Source organism: Erithacus rubecula (assembly GCF_903797595.1).
Source record: "Erithacus rubecula genome assembly, chromosome: 1".
In the NCBI taxonomy this organism is placed as follows: Eukaryota; Metazoa; Chordata; class Aves; order Passeriformes; family Muscicapidae; genus Erithacus; species Erithacus rubecula.
In genome coordinates this window covers 24,149,648-24,172,484 of record NC_136658.1, presented here as the reverse complement: position 1 = coordinate 24,172,484, position 22,837 = coordinate 24,149,648, and the positions used below count along the sequence as shown (strand labels likewise).

At 44.2% G+C, this 22,837-nt stretch overlaps 1 protein-coding gene across 2 annotated transcripts in view; it reads left to right on the top strand.

The window, feature by feature from the left end:
- The window catches only part of FSTL1 (follistatin like 1), a 212,003-nt gene that overhangs the window by 154,827 nt on the left and 34,339 nt on the right, over positions 1–22,837 (top strand). The window contains exons 1-2 of one of the 2 annotated variants that reach the window (XM_079305733.1): positions 2,234–2,695; positions 2,793–2,852. In XM_079305733.1, coding sequence (XP_079161859.1) covers positions 2,249–2,695; positions 2,793–2,852 — 507 coding nt within the window. In that variant the 5' untranslated portion in view covers positions 2,234–2,248. Of the gene's footprint in view, positions 1–2,233; positions 2,696–2,792; positions 2,853–22,837 lie in introns of those variants that run through there. The other variant, XM_079305734.1, reaches the window with a different exon arrangement.

The following is a 22,837-nucleotide window of genomic DNA, read 5'->3' as shown; positions in this document are numbered from 1 at the left end:
TTATTAAACACAGGAGAATGTATCCACCCATGAGATGTACATTTGCATGTGTCCAGGCTTCATTTGATTAACAAGTCATTACTGAATTTCAGTTGTGCAACCACTTGGTGGTAAGTATGTATCTCAAAATTTGCAATCCCATATGTATTACAACATGTTTGTTTTAGAGATTTCAGTGAGTGGAAAGTAAGCACCAGTAGAAATGAAATACTGGTATATGTAATGGAACAACATCTTCTTTGTAGAGCAATGATTCCCAACTTCTTGGCCTATCAGAGCATTGCAGCCTTCAAAATTTCAGGCAAACATCGTTCACCCTTATAATAAAGCTTTTAGCTGAAAGTATTTTTATGATTCTTTGGTTGTGCAGCTAGAAATGATTAATTACCTTTTCCATTATGGCCACAGCTTGAAAACACAACTGTAAATGCATTTGCTTTCCTCTTATTCTAGTGCTTCTGATTCAAGCTGTGTGTTTTGGGTCCATCACAAAACAGCAAAGATTCCCATCAGATTTATTTGTAATGCACTTAGGTTGTACTAACTGTTTCTTTGCAGTTTACGGTTTTAAATGGTGAAAGTTTGGAATAAAAGTGAAAAGTTTGTTGGATATCATGTATTTGGTTATAAAATGTGTGCCTTTGTGCACAGCAATAAGGCCCTGGTGTCTGCACTGAGATTGTTTTGTCTTGTGATCACCCTTTCTGATGCTTGTATGAGATGCTTTTTGGTTTTTACTTCTACCCATTTCCACATAATAGAAACTAACTTGAAGAAACACATTTTCATGTACATGAATGTCAGCACAGAATGGGAGATTTAATCCTTTATTTTCTGTTCCATATTTAGTCATTTGAGTATACAGAAGAAAAATTCATGCTCATGGTGACCTACATAATCTAGCACAGTACCTAATCACACCTACATGAGGAGACTGCACATGATATCAAAAAGGGAGTGAGGGCACTGGGAGACCCCTGCTAGCGCTCTGTTCTGAAGGCTGATATGAGTCACTTTTACTCTCTGGAAATAGAGAGCCTCCTCATGTAATGCAGCTTGCACAGAACTGAGTATCAAGGGCACAGAAATTGATGAATCTTTTAAAATATATTTATAATTTGCCTTTTTTTTTTCTTTTTCTTATCATGGCACTCACTTCAGGGTGACTCAGGGTAAGCTTCTGCAAACTAGAGGCCAGCTGATTTAAGCCATAACTATGCCTGAGGCATATCATGAGGCAGGGCGATCAATTACTCCAAAACAAAGAGGTACATCATGAAAGGTGATTTTAAAAAAAACAAAACCAAGCAATGAAAACCACATTGCTCAGCATGAGCAGTGAAATAATTCAACATCTTTTCAGAATGGATTTATAGACTAGTAGCATTCACAGGCAGAAGCAGAACTTGCTGGGGAAGATGCTTTATAAATGCAAAATTAATCACAGTAGTCCTAAAAACAGAACTGAGTAAGGAAGCAAAGCCTGAGGAAGCACAGAAAAATGTCACAGCTGCCATGAACAGACCAGATGTGGATCTAGGGTAACTCTTCCCATAGTTTTCTCCTTGCTGCAGGATGCTGGAATACTCTTTGGTCATTGTGAATGAGGGTACACATCTCAGCATCTCCTTTGGTGTCTGCCTGCATTGAGGGCAGAGAATAAAGCAGGAAAAGAAGATAGTTTATGGGCACGCTTGGTCAGAGTGAAGTGGTATTTTAAAGCCAGGGGTGTCATTTTTGGTTACAGCAAACCTCAAAACTCAAGAAAATGACTTTGACAACTGGTGTCATAGTGTTGCTTGCTGTGACAGATTTCTGTATGTGCCCAAGGCAATGGGTCTTTTTGCATTGTCAGATCGCTCCTTCTAGCTACTGGATGCTACTGAAATTCAGAGATGAAGAGAGACAACAAGAGGATCACCAGTATTTACACACAAATGAGGATTTCAGGTGGGATTTTGAGCCCCTGTGCCTGACATGAAGGCCTGGCTGCCTGTTTTGCCCACAGAACATTTGGATCCTAACATATATGAGTCTAAACCCTTATTTTTAAACCTGCCCAGATCCCGACATGAGTGACACCTGTAGCTGTGGCTGGCACTTCAGTGGCCTTAGGGCTGGAGTGTGGGGGAGCAGTGGGTAGACTCGGTCAGTGAGTCTCGCCTGCGGAGAAGCCACCTCGTGCTCTCGTTTCCCCAGTCTCCCCATTTTTGTGACAACGTGGGGGTTGCTACGACCAGTCGGCGGGATGGCCTTGGCCCGGCTGGCGAGCATCCGCGCCCCGGCACGGCTGTCGACACTTCTGAAATCCCACCGGAGCAGGGCTTGGGGAGCCTCCCCGGCCCCGTGTTCTGCCCGGCGGGGGTGTGAAGCCGGTGGTGTGGGCTGGCAACCGAGTCCTCTGGACGCCCCTCAGCCACCCGCTGCCTTCAAAGGCCCCCGAGGTCGCCGTAGGGCATCGAGGGGCCGGCGGCGGGAAGGACGGGGGCACCGCCGAGGGGCGGTGGAGAGCGGGCGGGGAGCGGGGAGGAGTCGGCCCCGGGGCGGGGGTCGGGCCGGGCCGGGCCGGGGGTGGAGCCGCGGGCTGGCGGGTCGGGGCGAGGGGGAGCCGTTTCCTTCTCTTCACGAGCGAGCCGGAGAAGGTGCCTCCGCAAGTACTCCTGCCCCGCTGGTTTCACCCGCAGCCCGCAGCATGGTGAGAGGGGTCGCGGGATGGGAAGTTCGGCGACGGCGACCGCCCCGCCGGCCCCGGCCCGGCCCGCACTCACCGCCGCCCGCTCCCTCTCTTTCAGATCTGGAAAACTCTCCCCCTGGTCTGCGCCCTGCTGGCCGCCGCCCGCCTGCGAGCCGAGGTAGGCGCGGGGCCCCGGCGGCGGGAAGGGGGAACGGGACGGGACGGGGTGGGAACAGCGGGGGCGCCGCGGAACCCGTGGGGAAGCAGCCGGGACTGGGAAAAGTGGCAGCCGGGGCGGAGAGGGAAGTTGCAGGTCCGATGGGCGCCTCGGTAGGGCAAGGGGCTGTATCCCCGCCGGGCCAGATCCCTGCATCCCGCCGCCAGGACAAGCTCCCCAGGACAGCCCCCTTTCCTCCCTCCCTCTCTCCCTCCTTTTCTCCATCCCTCCCTTCCTCCCGCGCCGTCTTTCACTCGCTCTTCTTTTCTTCCTTTCTTTCACTGCAATGACATTGAAAACGTTTGAAAACCCCCAGCTGCAACCCCCCTCCCCCCCCAGCTCTAGTGTTGGAAAACAAACGGTGCCTGCATTACTGGGTGTGGCGGCCTCCCTTAAAAGTGAAGTCAGAAACAAAATATTTAATAATTACGGCAGGGGAAATGTGGAAGTGATTTGAGGGAAATGAACTCAAGCTGGGCTGAAAAGAGAGGCCGAACCTGACTTCGGAGGAAAGCGGTCCCGCTCGGGTGGCACCTCGTCCTCCCTCCCTGCATTTTTTCTCTCTCCATATTTCTCCCAGATGGCGAGGCCCGCCCTAGAGCATCGCAGTTTGGGTCCATGGGAAAAAAAAAAAAAAAAAAAAAAAAAAGAGGCATAAACAAGTTTGATTCCTTCTTTTTCTTCCTCCCATCCGTGCTGCCCGTGTTATGGTAAAGAGTGGGGTTTAGGATGGAGCCTATTGCTGTTGCTCTCTCTCTCCCTGAGCAAAGCTCTTTGTGAACTCCCTGCAACGGCCAGGTGAGGAGCAGAAGTGACACAGGGTGTTGTAAGCCAACACGGTTGAGCTCTGATCGCTGCTGTCATGAAAACCAAGAGGAGTGGGACTGAGCTGTAGTATGGACCTGCATTTCACATCTGCCTGTACGTGATGATATTGTAATGCCCAAAGTGTGACATACTTATGCAGTGAATGTTTCCATGCATCCTCTTCAGCACTGTCCTGAATAAGCCAGATCATGTTTACTAATTTTCTTAGGAACCCTAAATAAATCTTAATCTGTTCAATATACACCAACACCTCTGTAGGAAGGTGGTGCATAGCATCCATAAGAAAAGTTATAATAACAGTTAAGTAATGATGACACTGGTCTGAGTAAAGCCTTCTGGGATCAGTAACCCAGAGAAACATCCAAAATATGTTTGGTCCTGCATTTGTGATTTCATTGGTGTCACTAACATTGTCAAAGTGCTAAATTCTGCTTTTTGCCTAATATTCTGTAATTTGTAGTACCTGGATAGATTCCCAGATGTAAGTACGGTCATGTTTCTGTGTCTCACCTGCAAACTGAAACTAAGAAAATATGTACTGCCATCATATTCAGAACTTAGTTTTAAAGGCCAGTTCATGCTTGAGTGAATAAATTAATTATTATTGTTATGACTGGCTTCAGAGATAATGGTCCAGGTGGCAAACTAGTGAATGTTTTGGTTTGATTCCAGTCTAAATTCAACAAAACTTGAGACTGATGACTAAAGTCTGGGTCTGGTTTCAGGATAATGGACACTTTGGGTAACTTTTATTTTGGGGTTCAGTTTGATTCCTCTTTGCTACTAGCTGCCAAGCAGTGAATATCAGTACAGTCCCACCCTCTGGAATATTTAGATCTTCTCATTTTCTAGGTAGTGGGCTATGCTTGAAGGTGAGCTGCTTGTAATTCAGAGATAACTTTGATGGTTATCCACTTCTAAATGTTTCTTGTTACTACTCTACTGCATCACTGGCATTCAGTAAGATTAGTGTGGTATTCCCTTTCCAGATTTTGGAAGCGATAACCCTCTCTATGACTTTTGTTTCTGCTGCAGCTTGCACTTTGTCCCTTTTGGTACATTTGGAATATTAACACTGAGACTTAAGCTTCTAATCCTTTTGTTAGCAAAATGTATCTGAGTTGTACTGGGGTTCTTGAAAATTTGTTTCTGCAACATTGTTAGGTTGTCTTGGTTTGAAAGACAGGTGTCTGCTAAGAAAGGCAGGAGCCTCTCTTTAAAATGGAGAATGTAAACCCCTTCCCTCCAAATTATTATAATTTTGAAATTAAGGGGCTTTCAGGCAAAGATGTGGAAATAGGAATAACAGTTCTTTACCAGAAAATTAAAATAGAGATACAGTATTACAAAGAACAAACCCAAAACACTGACAGTCAGAATACAACCTGACACCCCATCAGTCAGGGTGTTGGTAGCAGTCTGATTAAATGGTGGCTGCAGTTTTCTTGGAGTGACAGATGTGGTTCAGTTGAAGCAGTAGTCCTGTAGAAGGGTGCAGTTTTCCTCTGAAGGTCCAATGATGATGTGGAAATGTCTGTTTTTCCTCTGGAATCCAGTGGAAAAAAGGCTGCTTTGGTGTTCTAAATTTCAGTTTTATCTGGGTAGGAAAGGCTTGGCTCCTCCCCCTGGGTGGAGCATTTTACAATGGGTGATGTAATTTTATCAGTCATGCAATGGAACTGAGTGGTCCATAACGGCCGATATCCTCCTGGAGGAAGGATGGGTTATGAAAAAGATGACTGCTCCACTTGGTTTTAGTAGATGTCCTACTAGCAGAGAATATCTCCTGTGGAGATAAGGATCACTGCTCTACCTGGTTTAAGCAGATGGTGATAGAATACATACTTTTGGTGACATCCAGTATTGCAATCTAAGTCATAGGTGCATAATTAGAGTTTTTAAAGAAAGAAAAAAAATTGCTTCAGTAAATGTTCCTGGCATAACTTCATGCAGACTGGAAAATATGAGGCATGCCAGAACTTGGGAGCTTTTCTTGGCCTGGTTCAGTAATAGTCACAAGAGCAGTAGACAGTGAACTGTACTTCTCAGATGGAGGCCAGCCACCAGACTTCAGCCCCTTTTATCTCTGTCTTCCTGGGTCAGACTCAATGAGGTGGCTGTTCACTCATATTAACAGGAATGCTACAGATTTGAAGTTACTCATACTCTCAACTGGGGCTCCCAAAGCATACCGAGTGATTTTTTGTGAAGCATCCATCACAACAGAGGAAAAGGGAGAGGCTTGAGATGTCTGTTAAGTATTCTAAAAGTCAATCAGCTGTTCACATCCTGCTGGAGTAAGTTGCCTAGTTAACACTGGGGAGGAGTCAGTTGCTATTTGATTCTGCCCATTGAGGTGTGAAGGGTGGTGTGTGGGACCATTTCCATACCAGCATTATTCTGTGTCCCACAGGGTTATTTATTTCACAATAAGAGTGTGGGGTTTTCTTGTTTTCATTTTCGCTTAAACCTCATTCAGGATCTTTGGGAAAGTTATTTTCACCATGAATTTTAGATGTTAGCAAAGAGGTTTACACCAGCATGAGTGTATTGATGTGAGCTGTGGATACAAGTTCTTTCTTGAATCCAGCCTTGCCAAGAGGAGAGGTCACTTTCCTGGCCTGCCTTCTGCTCCTTGCAAGTTTTCTGGCCATTCAGCATCATCTCTGGGGCCTGTACTGTTCTTCTGAGCTATCTTTAACCCATTTCTGGCCAAATGAGCCAGCCTTTGGAAACATGTGTAAAAGGTTTAATCCAATTTGTCTCATTTTGGCTAAAAAGGGCAAGCAGAGGAAGGAAGGTCAGCGACTCCCCTCTTGTGAGGACATGTACAGGAGACAGATCTGAAGTGCTACAACCCCTGAGCAATACAGTAGTGACAAATATCTGGAGGCAGATTTATAACCTTTTCTAAAAGCATGGTGTTTGCAGTATCTACATCTGTTCTAACCTTGGGAAGATTTTTTTCACCTGATCTCTGTTTCCCTCAGTGTAATTTTCCTATATGAAAAGCTGAAAAGAGATGCTAAGGGGGAGAGAAAAGGCAGACGTTTCTGTTTGCTTAACTTACCAAAGTGCTTCCTCTTGATGTGACTTGGCTGCTTTTTCATGTTAGGAGAGCAACTCTTCACCCTTTCCACCCTTGTGCCCTTTGCCAGCAGAGTACTTGTGTGTACCAGGGAGTTTGGAGATGGAAATTCAGATAACCTTCACAGGACTTAGTATACTTCGTCCCACTGGGCTGTTCACACGGTATGGCCAGCATCAGGAGCTTTTCCCATGTTTTTGCAATGGACAAAACCTAAAAACCAATGTCATAATGAATGAAACTGATTAAATTTAATTTGAGATCTTTATGTAATCACATAGCTGTATTTGGCCCTGAAGCCATAATTTTAAGAAGTTTACCTTTTGAAATTAAGTGATAGAGACTTTATGAATAGTTCAGTCCTGCTTTCACTGATAATTTAGCCAGGACAATGGACAGAAAAGGCAACATGGTGCCAATCATGTGGATGACTCAGGTTGTTTTTAATATGCACTGGCTTTGTGCAATAAAACCCAACAGTAACACATTAATAAAATAATTTAATAAAAGTGTCTTCCCAGGTCTAGCCTAGCAAGCACATCTTCAGTGGAAGAAAAGACGATGTCCATTTTTTCTCCTTGAGCTGGATTTGTGATGATAGGTGTCTTCCTTCTTGTAATCCTTCCCTTGAGTGCTAGACCAGGCATTGCTGGAGTTGCATCTCAAGACAATAAGCACCTTTTTAATGGGAAGCAGGGAAAAAGTAGTTCTTCCCTGGGAGCACACAGCAAAGGCTGTGCAAATCCTGTTTTTTAAGCTGCGAGCTGTGCCACCAGGCTGTTGTGCTGCAGATGTCCCAGGAATTGGAGCCTGGGAGATGGACCAAGCGGTTCTGTCCAAGGCACCTCATTGTGCTGAAGTCACTGGCCAAATGCCTCATGTAGGAGTGTTTAAACAACTTCCCCAGCTGTTCTGAAGGGGCTGTAACCTCTGAGCAGCAGTATGTGTGGCACAAGCTCTACAGCAGATTTGATGTCATGTAGCACTTACATGTGCGTGGCACCCAAATGTTGCTTCTCAGATGGAGCTGCTGTCAGAGCTGAGCTGCTTTGTGCAAATGCGCCAGTGGCTGAGTGAATGACTTTATCTGCCAGAGTGGAAATTCCTTGCCGGTAATTAACAACGGGCTGCTGCTGTGGGCTGTCGAGGAGACAGCTCTGCTCCCAGCACAGGAGGAAGGGACTGACTGAGTCTCCTGTTGCATTTTCCAGCTGCTGTTATTGGTACAGCTGCTTACTCATCGGGAGGCTTTGGGGCACCTTTGATCTTTCTTGTGTGGTGTTACATGAGCTGGGGAGTGTATCTCTTTGTACAGAGAAGAGTTTGTCACAAATTTCAGCCAGATGTCTCTTCCCAGACTGATGAGACTCCCATTAACCAGGCTGTGTTTCTGCCACATATCCTATGAGCTAGATGAGATTTGAGATTGGTTCCCAGAAGTGCCTTGTTTACCTGGGTTGCATCTATCTTTGCAGGGAGGTTGCTCTCCTGTGATAGCTATGCTAATTTTTGAATAACCAGCATTTCCTTGGGGATATTTCTCTCACAGTGTTGTATCTGAGTTTAGCAAGCAAAAAGAGCAGCCTGCTTTTGTGCTCTGAAGCGTACTTCCTTCTACGGCTGCATCTGGGTGGTAGACAGGGGGTTATACACATCCGGACTTTATCAGGGGTTGTAGGTTTTGCCACAGCTGTGTACAGTTAGGTGTGAGCTGGTTGGAACAGGGGTGTATTTTCTGTCAACTGTGCGATTCTGATTGTGGCAGTAAATAAAAAAATGGCAGATAAACAAATCTGAAAGCTTCAATGCTCCGTTAAAGCATAGATAACTAGCACAAGCAGCTACTGTGTGGCATTTTATTCTACTTTTTTTCAAGTACACTTCAGTGTTGATCTGGGCTGAGGATACCAAACAGCAGTAATAAGTGGCTGTCCCTTCTCTACCTTGCAAGCTAGCTACCCAGAAGAGAAATTCATATAAATTGTGAAATTTTACTACTGTGCTGTAGTTTTGTCACTTATTACAGTGTACTTCTTGGTTTTGGCATGGCCCCTGTGGTTGCTTGGGGCAGTGGTTTAGATGAAGGCTATCTGTAAGAGATGAAGAAAAGCAAATTCTCCAGTCTGCAAATGCTCCAGTCTGCAAATGTGGAATTTCTTGCAGACATCTGCATCTTGTTTGGAGTGCATCAGGAGGCCTATAAGTTGGAAACAAATTGGAGGCTCCTTTTGGACAAATACCTTGGAAACAGTGAAGGATTTGGGGTGGATGACTGGGGATGAGTTTAGTATCTTGTCAACTTCAGCTGGAAGTGAATCCCATATTTCCACTGTTTGGGAGCTAAACAGCATTTTTCTTGGCTGTACCCTCCCAACTGCTGTCCCAGAGATGGATCTTTAACCACTTTCTCAAAATACTTCAATGCTGTGTAATGGACTCCATAGAACACAGTTTTTCTTGTTCCTTCTGCTTAGTCCTTCCCTTTTGCACTGCAAAGAGCAGCAAACGAGCTTGAAGGAGCAATGGAAAGCAACAGATAACACCATGACAGAGCCACTGCCTTTCATTTGCTGGAGGAGAGGATTTGCACACATTATGCTCCAAGCATAGAAGAGCTGTTTGGACAGCTATTTGTTATCCAGTGCTGATTGTCCCTAGCCAGTACATTTTCCTTCTCATCCCATCCCTGCTTCTTGCATAGAGTCCTGAGACTCTAGGATCAAGACTCAAGGATCAAGAGACCTCGGGAATATAAATGCTGGTGTGCTTCCAGCTTAATCAGCTTTTTCCCAACAAGGAAAGTTTTCAAGAAGCAGTGATTTGAAGGTTGTTTTATATCCAGAAACAAATTCTTTAGTTTTGTATCTATTTGTGAGGAGACCTAGAGAGGTTGTAGAAAGATTTGCTTGGAAGTACCCATGGCAGTAATATGACTCAAACCTGAAAGGGTCTTAAGTCTTCCAAGTCACACGAGGGGAGCAGAGGATGTTAAAGTATTTGATAAGAGGGAAACAAGAGTGGGGTGTCAGGAGTGAGCTGGCGAAGGTCCCTGCCTCTGATGGAGAGATGTACTGGTGAACCTTGTCCTAATAAATGAGCCCAGGGTGTGTGTGTACTTCCTGCCATCAGAAATGCTATCCTTGTCTGCCTTTTCCTTATCAACCTGCTGCCCTGATGAGATATTTTGAGGCTTGGTGTCAGAGAGGCAGAACAAGGAATTTCCATCCTTCTACCAGGATGGGCTTTGGCAGGCACTGGACAGCTGATAAGTTGGCCTCCAGTACAATGTTGTCTGTCCAGGGATGGTTTTGACAGCAGAGCCTGTTGCTGTTTTCCCAACGATGAATCCATCTGGAGGACTCTTCCTGGGAAGGTGCCCCTGCCATTTAAGCCAGAGCAGCCCCTGCCATTTAAGCACTGGTAATTTTAGCCTGAAGCCAGAGCTTTGCTTCTGCATGTTGTAACTCTTTGCATATGTACTTCTTGCTGCTCTGGGGCTTTCTTTCCCCTTCTGGTTTTGGCCGCTTTTTCATGTTTATGTTCAAGGAAGCTTAAGTATGAGGAATTTGAATTGTTGTCTCATTTCCTCTATGTAGGAGGAAGCAATTTCATTAGGGAATTTTTGCAATGTCTGAATCATTTAGTTGTCTGGGTGAGCAAAATTCCTCAGGGGTAACTGTAAAGGTTGTGACTGAGCTCTGGTCTGCAGTTTGTGCATTCAAACCCAAGACTCTGAAAGATTAAGGTGGCAAGGGACCAAGCATTCATGTCGGAGGCATCGCCTTCAGCTTGGCAGAAAAGCTGCAGTGTTCCTGTCTGAGGACAGCATGTTTGCTCCACATGATGTAAGTTCAGGGGTGTTCCAGTCCTAAGACAATAAATGCCAAATGAATAGAGTCAGGCCTAATCTTCAGGCAGTAGTTTCCTTCTCCAATTGCCCTGTGGATAGGTGATGATGAAGTCAGGTTGCAGCAGAGGCTCTTTTTCTCACAAAGCTTTTTTTCTGTCATCCCCAGGACTGGGGCTTGGACTTATTTGTAGAGGGTTATGTGTAAGGGTAAGGAGGAGCAGATTAAGTCAGGATTACTTTTTTATTTTTCACTCATTCAGAAAAGCAGACTGTTTTTTCTACAAGGTATCACTGCATGCCCTGGGATTAGTAGTTGCTTCTACAAACCAGAGCCAATAGTGTCTTGCCAAATGCAGTTTTACACATCCCTGGTAAGGATGCTTCCTTCCTGCTCTATGGAAAATGATACCATGCTCTGAAATATCTCAGAGTTGGTAAGTTTGTCTTCACATTTCTCTTCTGTGAGCAAGTAGACCATTAATATTTTCATTCTCTCCCAACGGTCCTAATTACACCCCTGTGTTCAATGATAATCAGTGCCTCCTCCATGCCATTATCTCCACATTGTACTTGTAGCTGGTTTATGGGATCCCTCAGCTCAGGGCTTAGCATGCCTCTTTTAATCTCCTTGCAGCTCCCTTCCTCCTGTCAATGCAGGAAAGGAAACAGAGATGTATGTGATCTTATTCTCTGTTTGGTGTTACCTTTGAACCTTCTCAAAGGTAACAACTTTTAAACCAAAAAGCCAGTTTTAGTAATGTTTAATGAAACATTTTCTACAGTATTGCTCTAAGTTTTGTAGAAGTAGGTGCAGTGGTACAATACTTACTGCCTTACCAGAGGGAAAAGCTTGAGTATCAGATAAGCTTCTACTGCAGGCCAGAGAAGCAATTTATGAGCAATTTAATTCCCCAGTGATTGTAGTTCATACCTTCATAGCCACTAAATGCCATCAGCCTCAAGACTGATGGGAATGATGGAATCTGCCAGAAGCAGTTTGTAGAACAACTTATTGTTGCTCAACTTTTAACTCAGTGCTTTGTCTTCTCCTTTTTCCACTCAGAGCTGTGTGCAGTCCCCCAGGAGGGTGTTGTGGAGGAAGCTGAGCCAAAGCACAGCTAATCAGGGGGCAAAAAATGTGATTTTTTACACCTCGTGTGCACCCACACCCATGTACACAGAGCCACTGTGCTCAGTCGTGTTACTTTCCAGTAACTCCTGCAACTTGGATCTGGGATGGGAGAATGGAGAATATAGCAAAATTTGCAGTCAGTGTGAATTATTTGTGGATTTCCTGTCTTGCTTGGTGAGTGTTAAATCTCACTGTGGTATGTGAAAAGCTTGAATTCACACAGTACCAGCACCGTGCCTGAGCCACTCCTGGCTTTTTGCATGTGAAAACCAAAGGAGATGAGAGAACAGCTGGATGTTAACATCTCCTCGCAAATCACTGCCAAGCTCTTCTGCAGTGCAGCAGCACACATCCAGATGCTGGGGTCAGTTAGGCCATCCTGGCTGCAGATGCAAGGTCAACAGTAAACCAGCATTAAACAGAGACACCTAGTTGAGGTTTGGGTGTTTTGGTTTTGTTTCAGGTTAATATTTATTTGCTGTGGGGTTTTGGCAGGGTGGAGGGGCTACAGCAGACTGAACATCTGTGGTTCAAACACTTTCAGAGCCTGTGGGCATCAAGAAAATGCGAATAGACTCTTTGCAGACCAATTTATCCTCACTCTTAGCATGATGCCATGATTTGTATGTAGGCTTTAGGCAAGGCGCCTTGTTCCTTTAAGCTGTGGTGCTCACATCTATAAAGCAAGGATAATGATGGTGCTGTGCCTCATAGCAGGGTTTATAAAGCTGAATGCATTCCTATTAAGGAAAGTTTAAAAGTTCTCATGTAGAAGGTGCAGCAGGCATTGCAGAGGATCATTTTCCTTGCCAGCAATGATAATAATAGTAAAAAAATGGAGACAAAATGTAGACCAGAGTTACTGGATGATACATCAATTTCTTGCCAGCCAGTAAAGATGTGCAAAAAGTGCTTAATATGGGCCACCTTCAAGGTGTGAACCAATGGCTCACAGATGGAAAAGTGATGATTGAATGTTTTGATGAAGCCAGAGAGAAAAAGAAGCAGGTCATAAAGTGGGACAGCTGGGATGTCTCAGAGGGGATTGCACTTCTGGGGTGCTTTTGCTCTCCCAGGAATAAAGTAAGCACCTTTCTATCTTCTAGTGTCTTAGAGGAAAAAAAACCTAGAGTTGTGCTGTAAGGGGAGCACTTGACATTATGGGAATGCATATTTCCCAGCATTCTGGTTAAGTAGAGAACCTTACACAGGTCATAGTCCCTTGCTTTCCCTGACAGGTCTGCCAGAGGTTGACAAGGGAAAGAAGATGTGTTAGCGATTTCCATTGGTTGTCATGGAAACTAATGGAAATTATTCTTCTTTCTTTTTTTTTTTCAGTCTGTCTGTTGTAGATGAAGATTTTGTTAATGCAACTAGGAAGCATTCTTTCTTTTTCTCTGTCTTTTGGTTTTAACACTTTAATTGCTGACTTCTGCTCTTCGAAAGTATTTTGTCAGCAGAATTTTCCTAGGGAAATTGTATACAGTTTTCAGATGCTATAAAGTTTGTACTGGGGATGAGCATCTGAAGTAGGGCAGCTGCTGGGCAGTTCTGTGTGCTGAGCTGCTTTCTACCCTGACAGCTTCTGCAAGGTACCCATCTGACCATTTTCTCACCAAAAGGCTTAAAAGCAAGTTGGCAGGTAGCCTGAGTGTTCTGTTTCCCATGTAAATGGCAAGCAGATGATTAGTTACTCTAAAAAAGTGCAAGCTGGATGAAAGAGATGATAATGCCAATTTATCAGCCAGTGAGTTGTCAGGTTTGCTGACATAGTGATGGTAAAGTGCTTAGAGAATTTCAGATTAGAGGTGTGGGTGTAAAACAACATATTATTATTACTATTTCATGTAAACATCATCATGCCTTGTTGCTAAAAATATGGCTGTGTACCAACTCCACTGACACTAAAAGGGGCAACTTTCCCCATAGATTAATAGATGGTGAGACCAGAAGAAGCTGTTGTGCTTCTTATTATTGTATTATGTATTACATAATACAGCCCATATATCTTGGAGGTTTTTTTATTCATTCCATTTGCTCTGGACTCTGCAATGTGTCTTAAAAACATCTAGTCTTGATTAAGTTATTACTTCAAATGGAAAATATCACTGTGTTTGGTATGTTACTGCAGTAGTTAGTTATCCTCATTCTGTTACACGTAATTTCTGGCTTGCATTTGTCTAGTTTGGTCTGCAGATACTTAATCTTCTGTTTAATCCACTAAATAAGCCTTCAATCCAGTGTGTCTGTTCCCTTCTGCTGTAACTGTGCCCTGCACAAGGACTGCTCCCAGTCTTGTCTTTGGCAAACTGAACAGTCTGAGCTCCTCAAGCCATCCCCTGGCAAGGTGAGTTTCCTGATCTCTTGCTCAGTACTGGGTTTCCATGCTGTGCATCCCCTTTACCAGTGTGATAGTGATCTCTCACTCTGTTATGACAGGGCACTTCCATGTGCTCATTACTGAGAATCCATAAATACTGGCCAATATAATTTGTGAAAAGAAGAAAGACAAAACTACTATGAGCCCTAATTTACTGCTAAGGAGTTTATACATGTTAACACACACACACACACCATCAGGAAGTACAGCTGGGTTTCACAATGTTTTCATTGTGTTTTCAGAATGGAGGGGCTCCCCTAGTACACAATTGTGCTGGTTTTGTTACCAACTAAAGCCTTGGTTTTGAGTTTCCTGAAGTATACACTTAAGTTAAATAATATTTATATATATATTATATATATACATGTTATATATATATATTATATATTTATAATATATAAGTCAATATTTGGAGGCTTTCTGACCCTCTTGGCTTCACAGGTGACAGCTTGTGTCTTGTAGGAGGTAAGGGGCTGAACTGCAGCACTTCAGCCAGCCTGTCCTCAGGCAGCCTGAGCTGAAGCTTGCTGGGGTTCCTGTGGTTCCTAGCCTGTGCCCTGAGCACAGTGTCCCTTTGTCTTTAATAACCTTTGTCTTTAAGTAGGGATGTTGGGGTTTTTTTCTCCTCAGAGAAAGTAGAAGGATGCCTCTGTTTCTTGTAAACCTCAGGCCCTTCTGGTTCACATCTTGGAAAGACTAAATGGGCAAGGCTGAAGGTTTGTGTTTTCATAGCTTTTAAGGCATCTTCCTGCATGACAGCCTTTACTGGGCAGCAGAGACATTCAGATAAAGCAAGCTCATGCACTTTTTCTGTGGGCAAGCTAGTTGGAAGTCTTTTTTTGTTGGTAATGAGAGGTGAAGGGAGGTAGTTACCACTCTTGAGGTGATGCTTTCAGCCTGTGCTCTGCTGGAAGCTTGAAACTAATTTTTAATAAAAGTCTGGCAAGAGGCAACAAAGCCCTATTTCTCAGGGCTGTGATTTTTAGACTTGTAAGCAAAATTCCTTCAGGCATGCATTTAAAGGAATGATTACAGAGCATGTGAGTTGTTCTGCCTATGAGCTGCTCTGAAGAAAGGTGAGCATCTCCTGTCCTGCTTTGTCTTTGTGCTCCCTCTTCTTTTTTTCTCTGCCCTTAGGCAGCTGAAAACTGAACTCTGCCCCCAGAATAACTCTGGATGTTGGGGATGAGGGTGAACATAGTTTTGAATTTTTTATCTTTATAAGCATGAAGGAAAACATTGGAAAACAGAGCATAGGGAGTGCAAAAGAGGTGCCCTCCCTCTCTGCCCCATCTCATTCCCTACAGCCCCTGTGACAGAAGCCTTTTGCTGGCTGCTCTGTCTTTTGGATGCAGGAGAACATTAATGCTTTTTCAGACAAGCTGTAGTCTATCCCCATGGTTCCTCTCACATAAAACCTCTCCTTCGGAGCCTCCGGCAGCATACAGGTGAGGGGCGATTTCCACCCTTGCCCATGGTCTCCTGCTGGAATGGGGAACTCGTCAAGTGCTCATTTATTGCAGAGACAAATTCCAGAGGGCACAAGGTGAGGTACTTAAGGACACAAGGTACCATGACTGAAGGGTGTATGCAGAAGCATTCATAAGCTTAATTCTATGTGAGAAGGGCTTTGTGTCCTTGCTCATATTCATGCAGTGCATGGCAGGATAGTCACAGAACAACTGCAGTTGTTGGCGAAAGGTGAGGATGGGCTTACCTGGCAGGACTTGCACGGCTTCCCGCAGACTTCCCATGTGGTATTGGATCAGCACTGAACACAGATAATGTATCTAACATTCATGAAGAATAAGGGAGTGTCCAAGTTTAGGACAAATTTGGGGAAAAAGAGCTCCAAAGGGCCCCCCCCCCCTTTTCTTTTTCACAATTCCTTCCTTCACTGAGCTCAGAAAGAATTGTTCTTCTGGTGAAAATGGAAAAAACTTTTTTATTAACAAAAATACAAAAGAAACACTCCCCCAACCCAAACCCAGATGAGACGAACCCAGCCGGTCCTCGCCGGGGAGAGCGGCAGAGCCTCCCAAGCCGACCTCCAGCAGTGGTTCCCGAAGTCCAGATCCTTGTCCTCCGGAGTCGGTGCAAACCCCTGGAGCAGGGAGAAGGGAGAGAGGGGGAGGGGCAGCCGGGAGCAGGCCCAAAGCAAGCCCAAGACAAGCTAAAGCGAGCCCAAGACAAGCAAAAGCAAACCCAAGACAGGGAGTTAGCTTCCTAAATGATGATAGTGGTCAGAGCCTAAGTACTTCAAGGTGGTTGTTTTTTTCTAGAATTTTCCTGGTCCTGTGTCAGTGTGTAAGATTCTTAAAGGAGAGCTTTCTACCCCATGACCGCATTTGGGTGATAATGCAGTGCAGTTCATGCCTGCTTTCAGGAAGCAGCTATCTGATACAGCAGTGGAGAGTGTGCATACAGCTGTCTCAGCTTTCATTTCTAGGGCTATTTGTTTAGCCAGCAGGTGTTCACACAGTAAGTTTCAGGTGTCTCAAATTAATTCCTTTCAGCCTCTGTCTCATCCAACAGCATTATGTGTTCCTAAGAGGTTGTTGAAAGCATTAGGATGTCTTGGGGAGGAGTGCCCATATTTGTATAATTATTTTTTATAGGATTTAGCTGTTAAAAGCCAGGTACGCTGCGTACTGCTGGCTGCTATCCCAGTGTTAGTATAGTCTGACCTCTATAGTTGAATGGTTTCCAATAGAGAGGTGGAGAGCGGAGGAGTTAAAATGTCTTGGCTCAGATGAAGATACAAAACTCAGGTAGATGAAGAAACATGGTGAAGTCCATGCATGAGTATGCATAGGTGTAAAGCATGTGTTTCACAAACTATTGCTTGGTGTGTTTGATGATGTATGAGAAGGTGAAGAAACAAGTTTTAATGGAACATTGATGTGACTGGAAGAAAGGCATTCTTTATAGCAGGGCTGTGTTGGCATCCTGGCATTTTGGAGGATATGAGGCTCATGAAAATCAATTGTGTTTTGCTGTAACAAAGGACTTGGAGGTTTGGGCTTGGACAGCAGAAGTGCAGTGTGGCTATGGCTACCTGTAGCAGCCTTTGGCCAAGACTGCCATCATGCAGCAGGGGTGACTGGACAGGTCATGGCGCATGTCATGCAGTGCTTATGGCACAGTGTGCATTGTAACTGAACATGGGGCAGCTTTACTGTGGGAGATGAAGCTGTGAGCTGCAACACCTCAGCAGGAACTGCTCCACAACCAGTTCGGATACCTTTACTGTAGAGCACGTATTCATTGCTAAAAGGAAGAAGAAAGTAGCCACAAACGATGTCCCTTTTAAAAAGAGATTTGATTTTCATCCACACTCTGGGCTTAATATTGCTGACTGAAACATTAAAGGCTTCTTGAATCAAGGTTCACTACTGGGACTAGACTGTGTTTATGTATGTGTTTCACAGAGTCAGGGTTGCCAAGGGCAAGAGTAAGTAATACATGCATGGGTAAGGGGATTGTGATTCACCCAGTAAGTGAGAATTGGTGTCAAGGCCTCGTGAGTGACAGGCTCTTAAAGAGCAGCACAAATGTGGAAGACATTCATGTTCACAGTAAGATACTTAGCCTCTGGCGAGGACTGTTTCCTTCTGAGTTGCTGCATTGAAGTGGGCTCAGGAAGTGCTAGAGGACTTAAAACAAAAGAAGAAACATAGAGCCAGCTGCTGGATTTGCTTAGGCTGTGATGAAGTTGTTGGGTGTTGCAATCGCAGTAAATCTTTCATTACAGGCTAAGATTATTTACTGTATCTTGTGTTTGCCATAGGCTGAAGGAGCACACACATGCCATCCCTTCAGCTTGGTGAGGCAGCTTACTAGGGCCAGTACCTTACTGTGTCTGACCTGAAGCATCTAAGCCCTCAGAAGGTCTGGGTGTTTGGCAGGGAAGGATTGGGAAGAGCTTTGCAAGTTTTAGTCTAGGAGCACTGTTAGACCTTCAGTGAGGAACTTTTGGGGCTTCTTTTGGTAGTGGGATTTTTTGCTAAGGTATATTTGGCTTTGTTTGCTTGTTTTTAGGTTATTTCAAACTGAGCTAACCAAGTTACTGGGGAGCTGAAAAGTGAGATTGGCTTTTTTTTTGCAAAGTAAACCAAGATTTCAAAAAGTTCTGTGTTGAGTTCCTGACCTTTCATTGCACAGTAATTGAAAAACTTCCAAATGGCCTGCAGCACCTTATATTGATTAACTGTGGCTCAATACATTGCTAGAGTATCACATGCTATTTCTAAAATTGTTTCAGGTAAAACTGATGATGTTATCTTAATAGATTTCCTACAGCCTGCACATTAGTACAGGTAGTGTATAGTATAGCTTTGTTAAACAAAGCAAGTGGGGCATCCAGTACATGAGATTTACATTTACAATACACAATGATATTTTTAAGGTTTTTTTTCTCAGTATTCAAAGGCTACCAGTGATTTCCTGGCATGCTTAAGTCAAAGCTGGCTCTAGGGACATATTTTAATAAATGCTTTAGGTGTGTGAATTTCCTGGGTTTTTTGTAACTCCTTTTTCAAAAAAGAAAACCTATTGTCCCTTCTAAATTTCCTGTCTTAATTTCTTTCAACATATTGCATTTTATGTCTGAAATCTGCTCTGCATAGGAGCAGAGGGTCTGGTTGCATTGGGAGTTGCAAAAATAGGCTGCTTATACATTCAGGTGATGCCATTCCCAGAGGGGAGCCCTGGAAGGGGAGGGTGGTCAGGAGGGATTCCTTATAACCAGTTTGGTGGTGGAGGATGCTCACTTTTACAGTGAGCTCTGAGCTACTGGGAGCATGAGCAGGGCTGATAACTCTTCAAGACCTGGCTTTATCTTTTGCACCTACAGCTCCCTGCCCCCATGGGGAGCAGTAGATAGCCAATCCAGTATTTCCAACAGCAAAGAATGCTGCATCAGTTTCTGTAGAATAAACATATTTCATTAGTTCTTTAGCCCCTTTATTTTTATTAGTTCTTTAGCCTCTCTATTCTTTCAAGTTTCTTCTAAGCCTTTCATAGCAAGGAGGACATTTTGTTCTGTTCTTATCTGTTTTTTTCCTCCTTCACTATACAGTCTGCGATCTCACCAATCATAAGCAATGCAGTCTAATATGCTGGGCTGCAAATTGTAGTAGCTGAGGCACAAGCATGTATTTCTTTCTGCTGTCTTTATTAGAGGAGCTGTAAATTCTGGCTGACCAACAAGGTGAGCAGTCAAGGCTGGCAGACAGCTGTGCAAGCTAATGTCTTAAACTGCTGCAGTTGGATTTGCCAGAGGCTGCCTTCTAAAACCTTTAGTCTACCTCTGGGTTATGTCTATTAGAGTTTATTTTTTCCCCTCAGAAAGTAATGGCAAAAATTGGCTTGTCTTCATCTGTGTTCTGCAGGAGAACCAACTATCCTACAGGGATATTTCTCTCACCTCCCAGTGCAGCTCCAGCTGCAAACAAGCCACTTAATGTCATGCATGGACTGTGCCAAAGTTGTGGCAATAGCTGAGACTGTCCTATGCTTAATGAAGACTGCAAGAATAGTGTGACCTTCTCTTTAGTTAATTGCTGCATTCATTAAATGGGCAATTTTCTGTGGAATACCAAAATTGTTTATACTGCATTAAGCAAGAGAATTTTGTCAGATATTTTATGCTTGTTTAGCTTAAAATATGTCCAAATTAAGTGTGCTCCCCTGCCTTTGATTTGATTTTGACATAAAGCATGAAGAACCCAAAGTTTCAGCCTCCCACACGTCTCAGTGGTGTTTATATAGCTCCACAAACAAGGAGGTTTGTGGAGAAAGGTGAACTCTACCATTTCTGCATTGTTGCAAAGGGAGAGCGTGGCCATTGCCTTCAGTTTATGGAACTGAATTCTTCAGATCAGATGGCATATTTTCAAGCAGTATTAGGCTGGTGCTGTGGGTTTCCAGCGGGGCTTGAAGATTTTTGTTTCCTTTCTGTATCACTAAGCATTTCCAACATCTGTGAATGTCAGGCTGTTTGGAGGAATGTTCTACTGAAGAAGAACTGAAGCAGAAGAACTGAAGCAGATCAGATTATTTTCTCTTTGAGAGAAGAGGTTGAAGGGAAGCATGTAGGATTGAATACAAAAGGTAACAAGATGAATGTCAGTCTTCTGCAGTAGGGTTCCCAGGAGAATGGAAAGCCAAGCTCAGATCATCAGCGGTGTCACCTCTGATTCAAGGAGTAGCAGTTGGGAGCCCCAGTGGTCGAAAGCATGAGTAGGGTTGTGTTTGCAAGTTACATCACAGACATTCCCTCTGATTAGGGAGGCTACCAAAAATTCTCAGTGTCTGGTTTCTTGCTGTTGTCTTGAGAAACAGAGACACGTAAAAAATGCTACCATTAAATGAACAAGCAAAAAACCCTATGGAAATATACCTTTTGCTAAGCCAACTGACCTGGCTTTGGTAACTGCAGATCTGTTGTCTGTGCAGAGATCTTGGCTTCCACTGCAGCTATAAACATCTAGGTTTCTGGGACATTTCCAAAGTTTGGCACAGTCACCTTAATCACTCAGGGAGGAATTGCTGCTGTGCAAGTCCCCTTCACATCTGTGGGGGCCATCGCCTTGTCATGTATCTTTTGCCTCGAATATCCCCCATCCTATCTTCCTCAGCTCCAAGGTGTAAATCTGCTGAGCTGCAGCTCCAGCTACTGTGAGAAATTAATTTTTTTGAGGGGAAGATATGTGGTGCTTGTGTGGCTACTGTTTGTGTGATCAGGGCAAATGGCACTTGAAGATGGTGCCTTGTGTTGGCAAGACCTGGTTGCCCAGAAGGACCCTGGCCCTTCTAGGAATTAATTAGTGTAGGTGAATGCTGTTCTGGTATTGGGGAGGAAGATACCTGGGACCTGTAGCGCTGAGCTCTGGCTACAGTTGGTTTATTATTTCTTTATGCTGTTTTCTTCTGTGGTACACAGCATCTATAATTTTATTTTGCTGTCTGCTGCATCATCTATCTCAGGTCATTAGAGCATTTAAAATCATAGAATACCCTGAATTGGAAAGGACCCACAAGGATCATTGAGTACAGCTCCTGGCTCTGCACAGGATACCCCAAGAGTCACAGCCTGTACCCAAGAGCATTGTCCAAACACTTCTTGAACTCTGTCAGGCTTGTTACTGTGGCTGCTTCCCTGGGAAGCCTATTCCAGTGCCCAACCACCTTTCTGGGTGAAGAACCTTTTCCAAATAGCTAACCTTAACCTCCCCTGACATGTTTTCATGCCATCCCCTCAGGTGCTATCACTTGTAATCAGACTTTTTTTTGCTGCTTATATTGCTGCTTAATTACTTGAGCAGCTGTCAAACCTCTGTAGGATAGCTGTTACTACATCTTTCTTGCTTGAACCAAAGACAAGGCAAGTAAAATCATCACATCCAGGTGGTTTTCATCCTCTGTCTAGAGATATGGTGTCAACCACTGATTCTCTACTGTTAAGAGCACAGGGCTATGCTTCTCTTTTGAGAAAATATAGATAAGAAAAGATGAAGGTCAGACATGTGGGTGTGAGCTGCCTGTTGCTTGGCTCCATAGTGCTTTCTTGCCAGTAACTAAGAGGGAATTTTCATGAGTGGAGCAGCAGTAGCTCAGCCACCTTCACAGGCAAACAGTTTGTAGTACCTGTGAATTCAGACTGATGCTGTACTCATTTGGGCCCTGAGTTTCATCCCACTGTGGCTGCTTGATGAGGGAATATAAAGCACACACTGGGATCTGCTGCCACACAGTCCAGGTCCCAAGGGGACTCTAGCTCCAGGGGGCGATCATGTCCTACCTGCCCTGACTCTTCTCTGCTCTCATGTCCTGAGCCTGCCTCTTCTGTGAAAACCATCTGATTCAGTTCTTTGTCCTTGTACTATCTGTCCTGTTTTCTTCTGGCCTCAGCATTGCTGGCTGTAATGACGGATGACCTGAAAGGGAGACATAGCGTCCTGCCTTATATTTCATCTCTCCATGCTGTACCCCAAGAAGCAGATGCCTGCAAAATCCTGCAATCCCAGAAGAGAGCTCCTTTGGCATTTCTGTTTAGCTTGTGTTTGAGCAACATAATTTGGATCAATGAGCTGTAAGCTGATTATTCTCAGCAGAGACTGAAGTTTCAGAAGTAAAAAGATGCTAGAACAGTCACTAAGTGTAAATTGGTGATTTCCACAAACACACTAAATTGCTACAGTCCTTGAGAGATGTGATCATTTCCCCACAAACAAGAGGCACCAGGGTGACAAATTCAGCATCTTGCAGAGGTGCTGAGGTCTGCTCTGTGTTCTGAGCACAACATTAACAATTCCTCCAAGGTGAACAAAGCAACTTAATCTTGTTCTTAGAAATCATTGACCTTTTTCCTGTTGACACTTTAAAAGGAAAAGTCACCCCGAGGCAAACTTCTGACATGGAAACATTTCAACCTGAGCGGTTCAGTCCTGGCCAAGCTCTCAGCAGTGGAAAATATATTTTCATAAGAGAAAGTATCAGGCTGCTTTTAAGTATTGAGGTTACCTGTTACACCCATAACAGTGGGTGCCACCTTGAATTCTGTGAATCTGCTGTTTCAGCTGCTCTCAGAGAACCTTTAGATGAGGTCAGGCTGTGAAACACAAACCCAAGCAAAGCTGGAGAGGGATCAGAGCTGCTGTTTCAT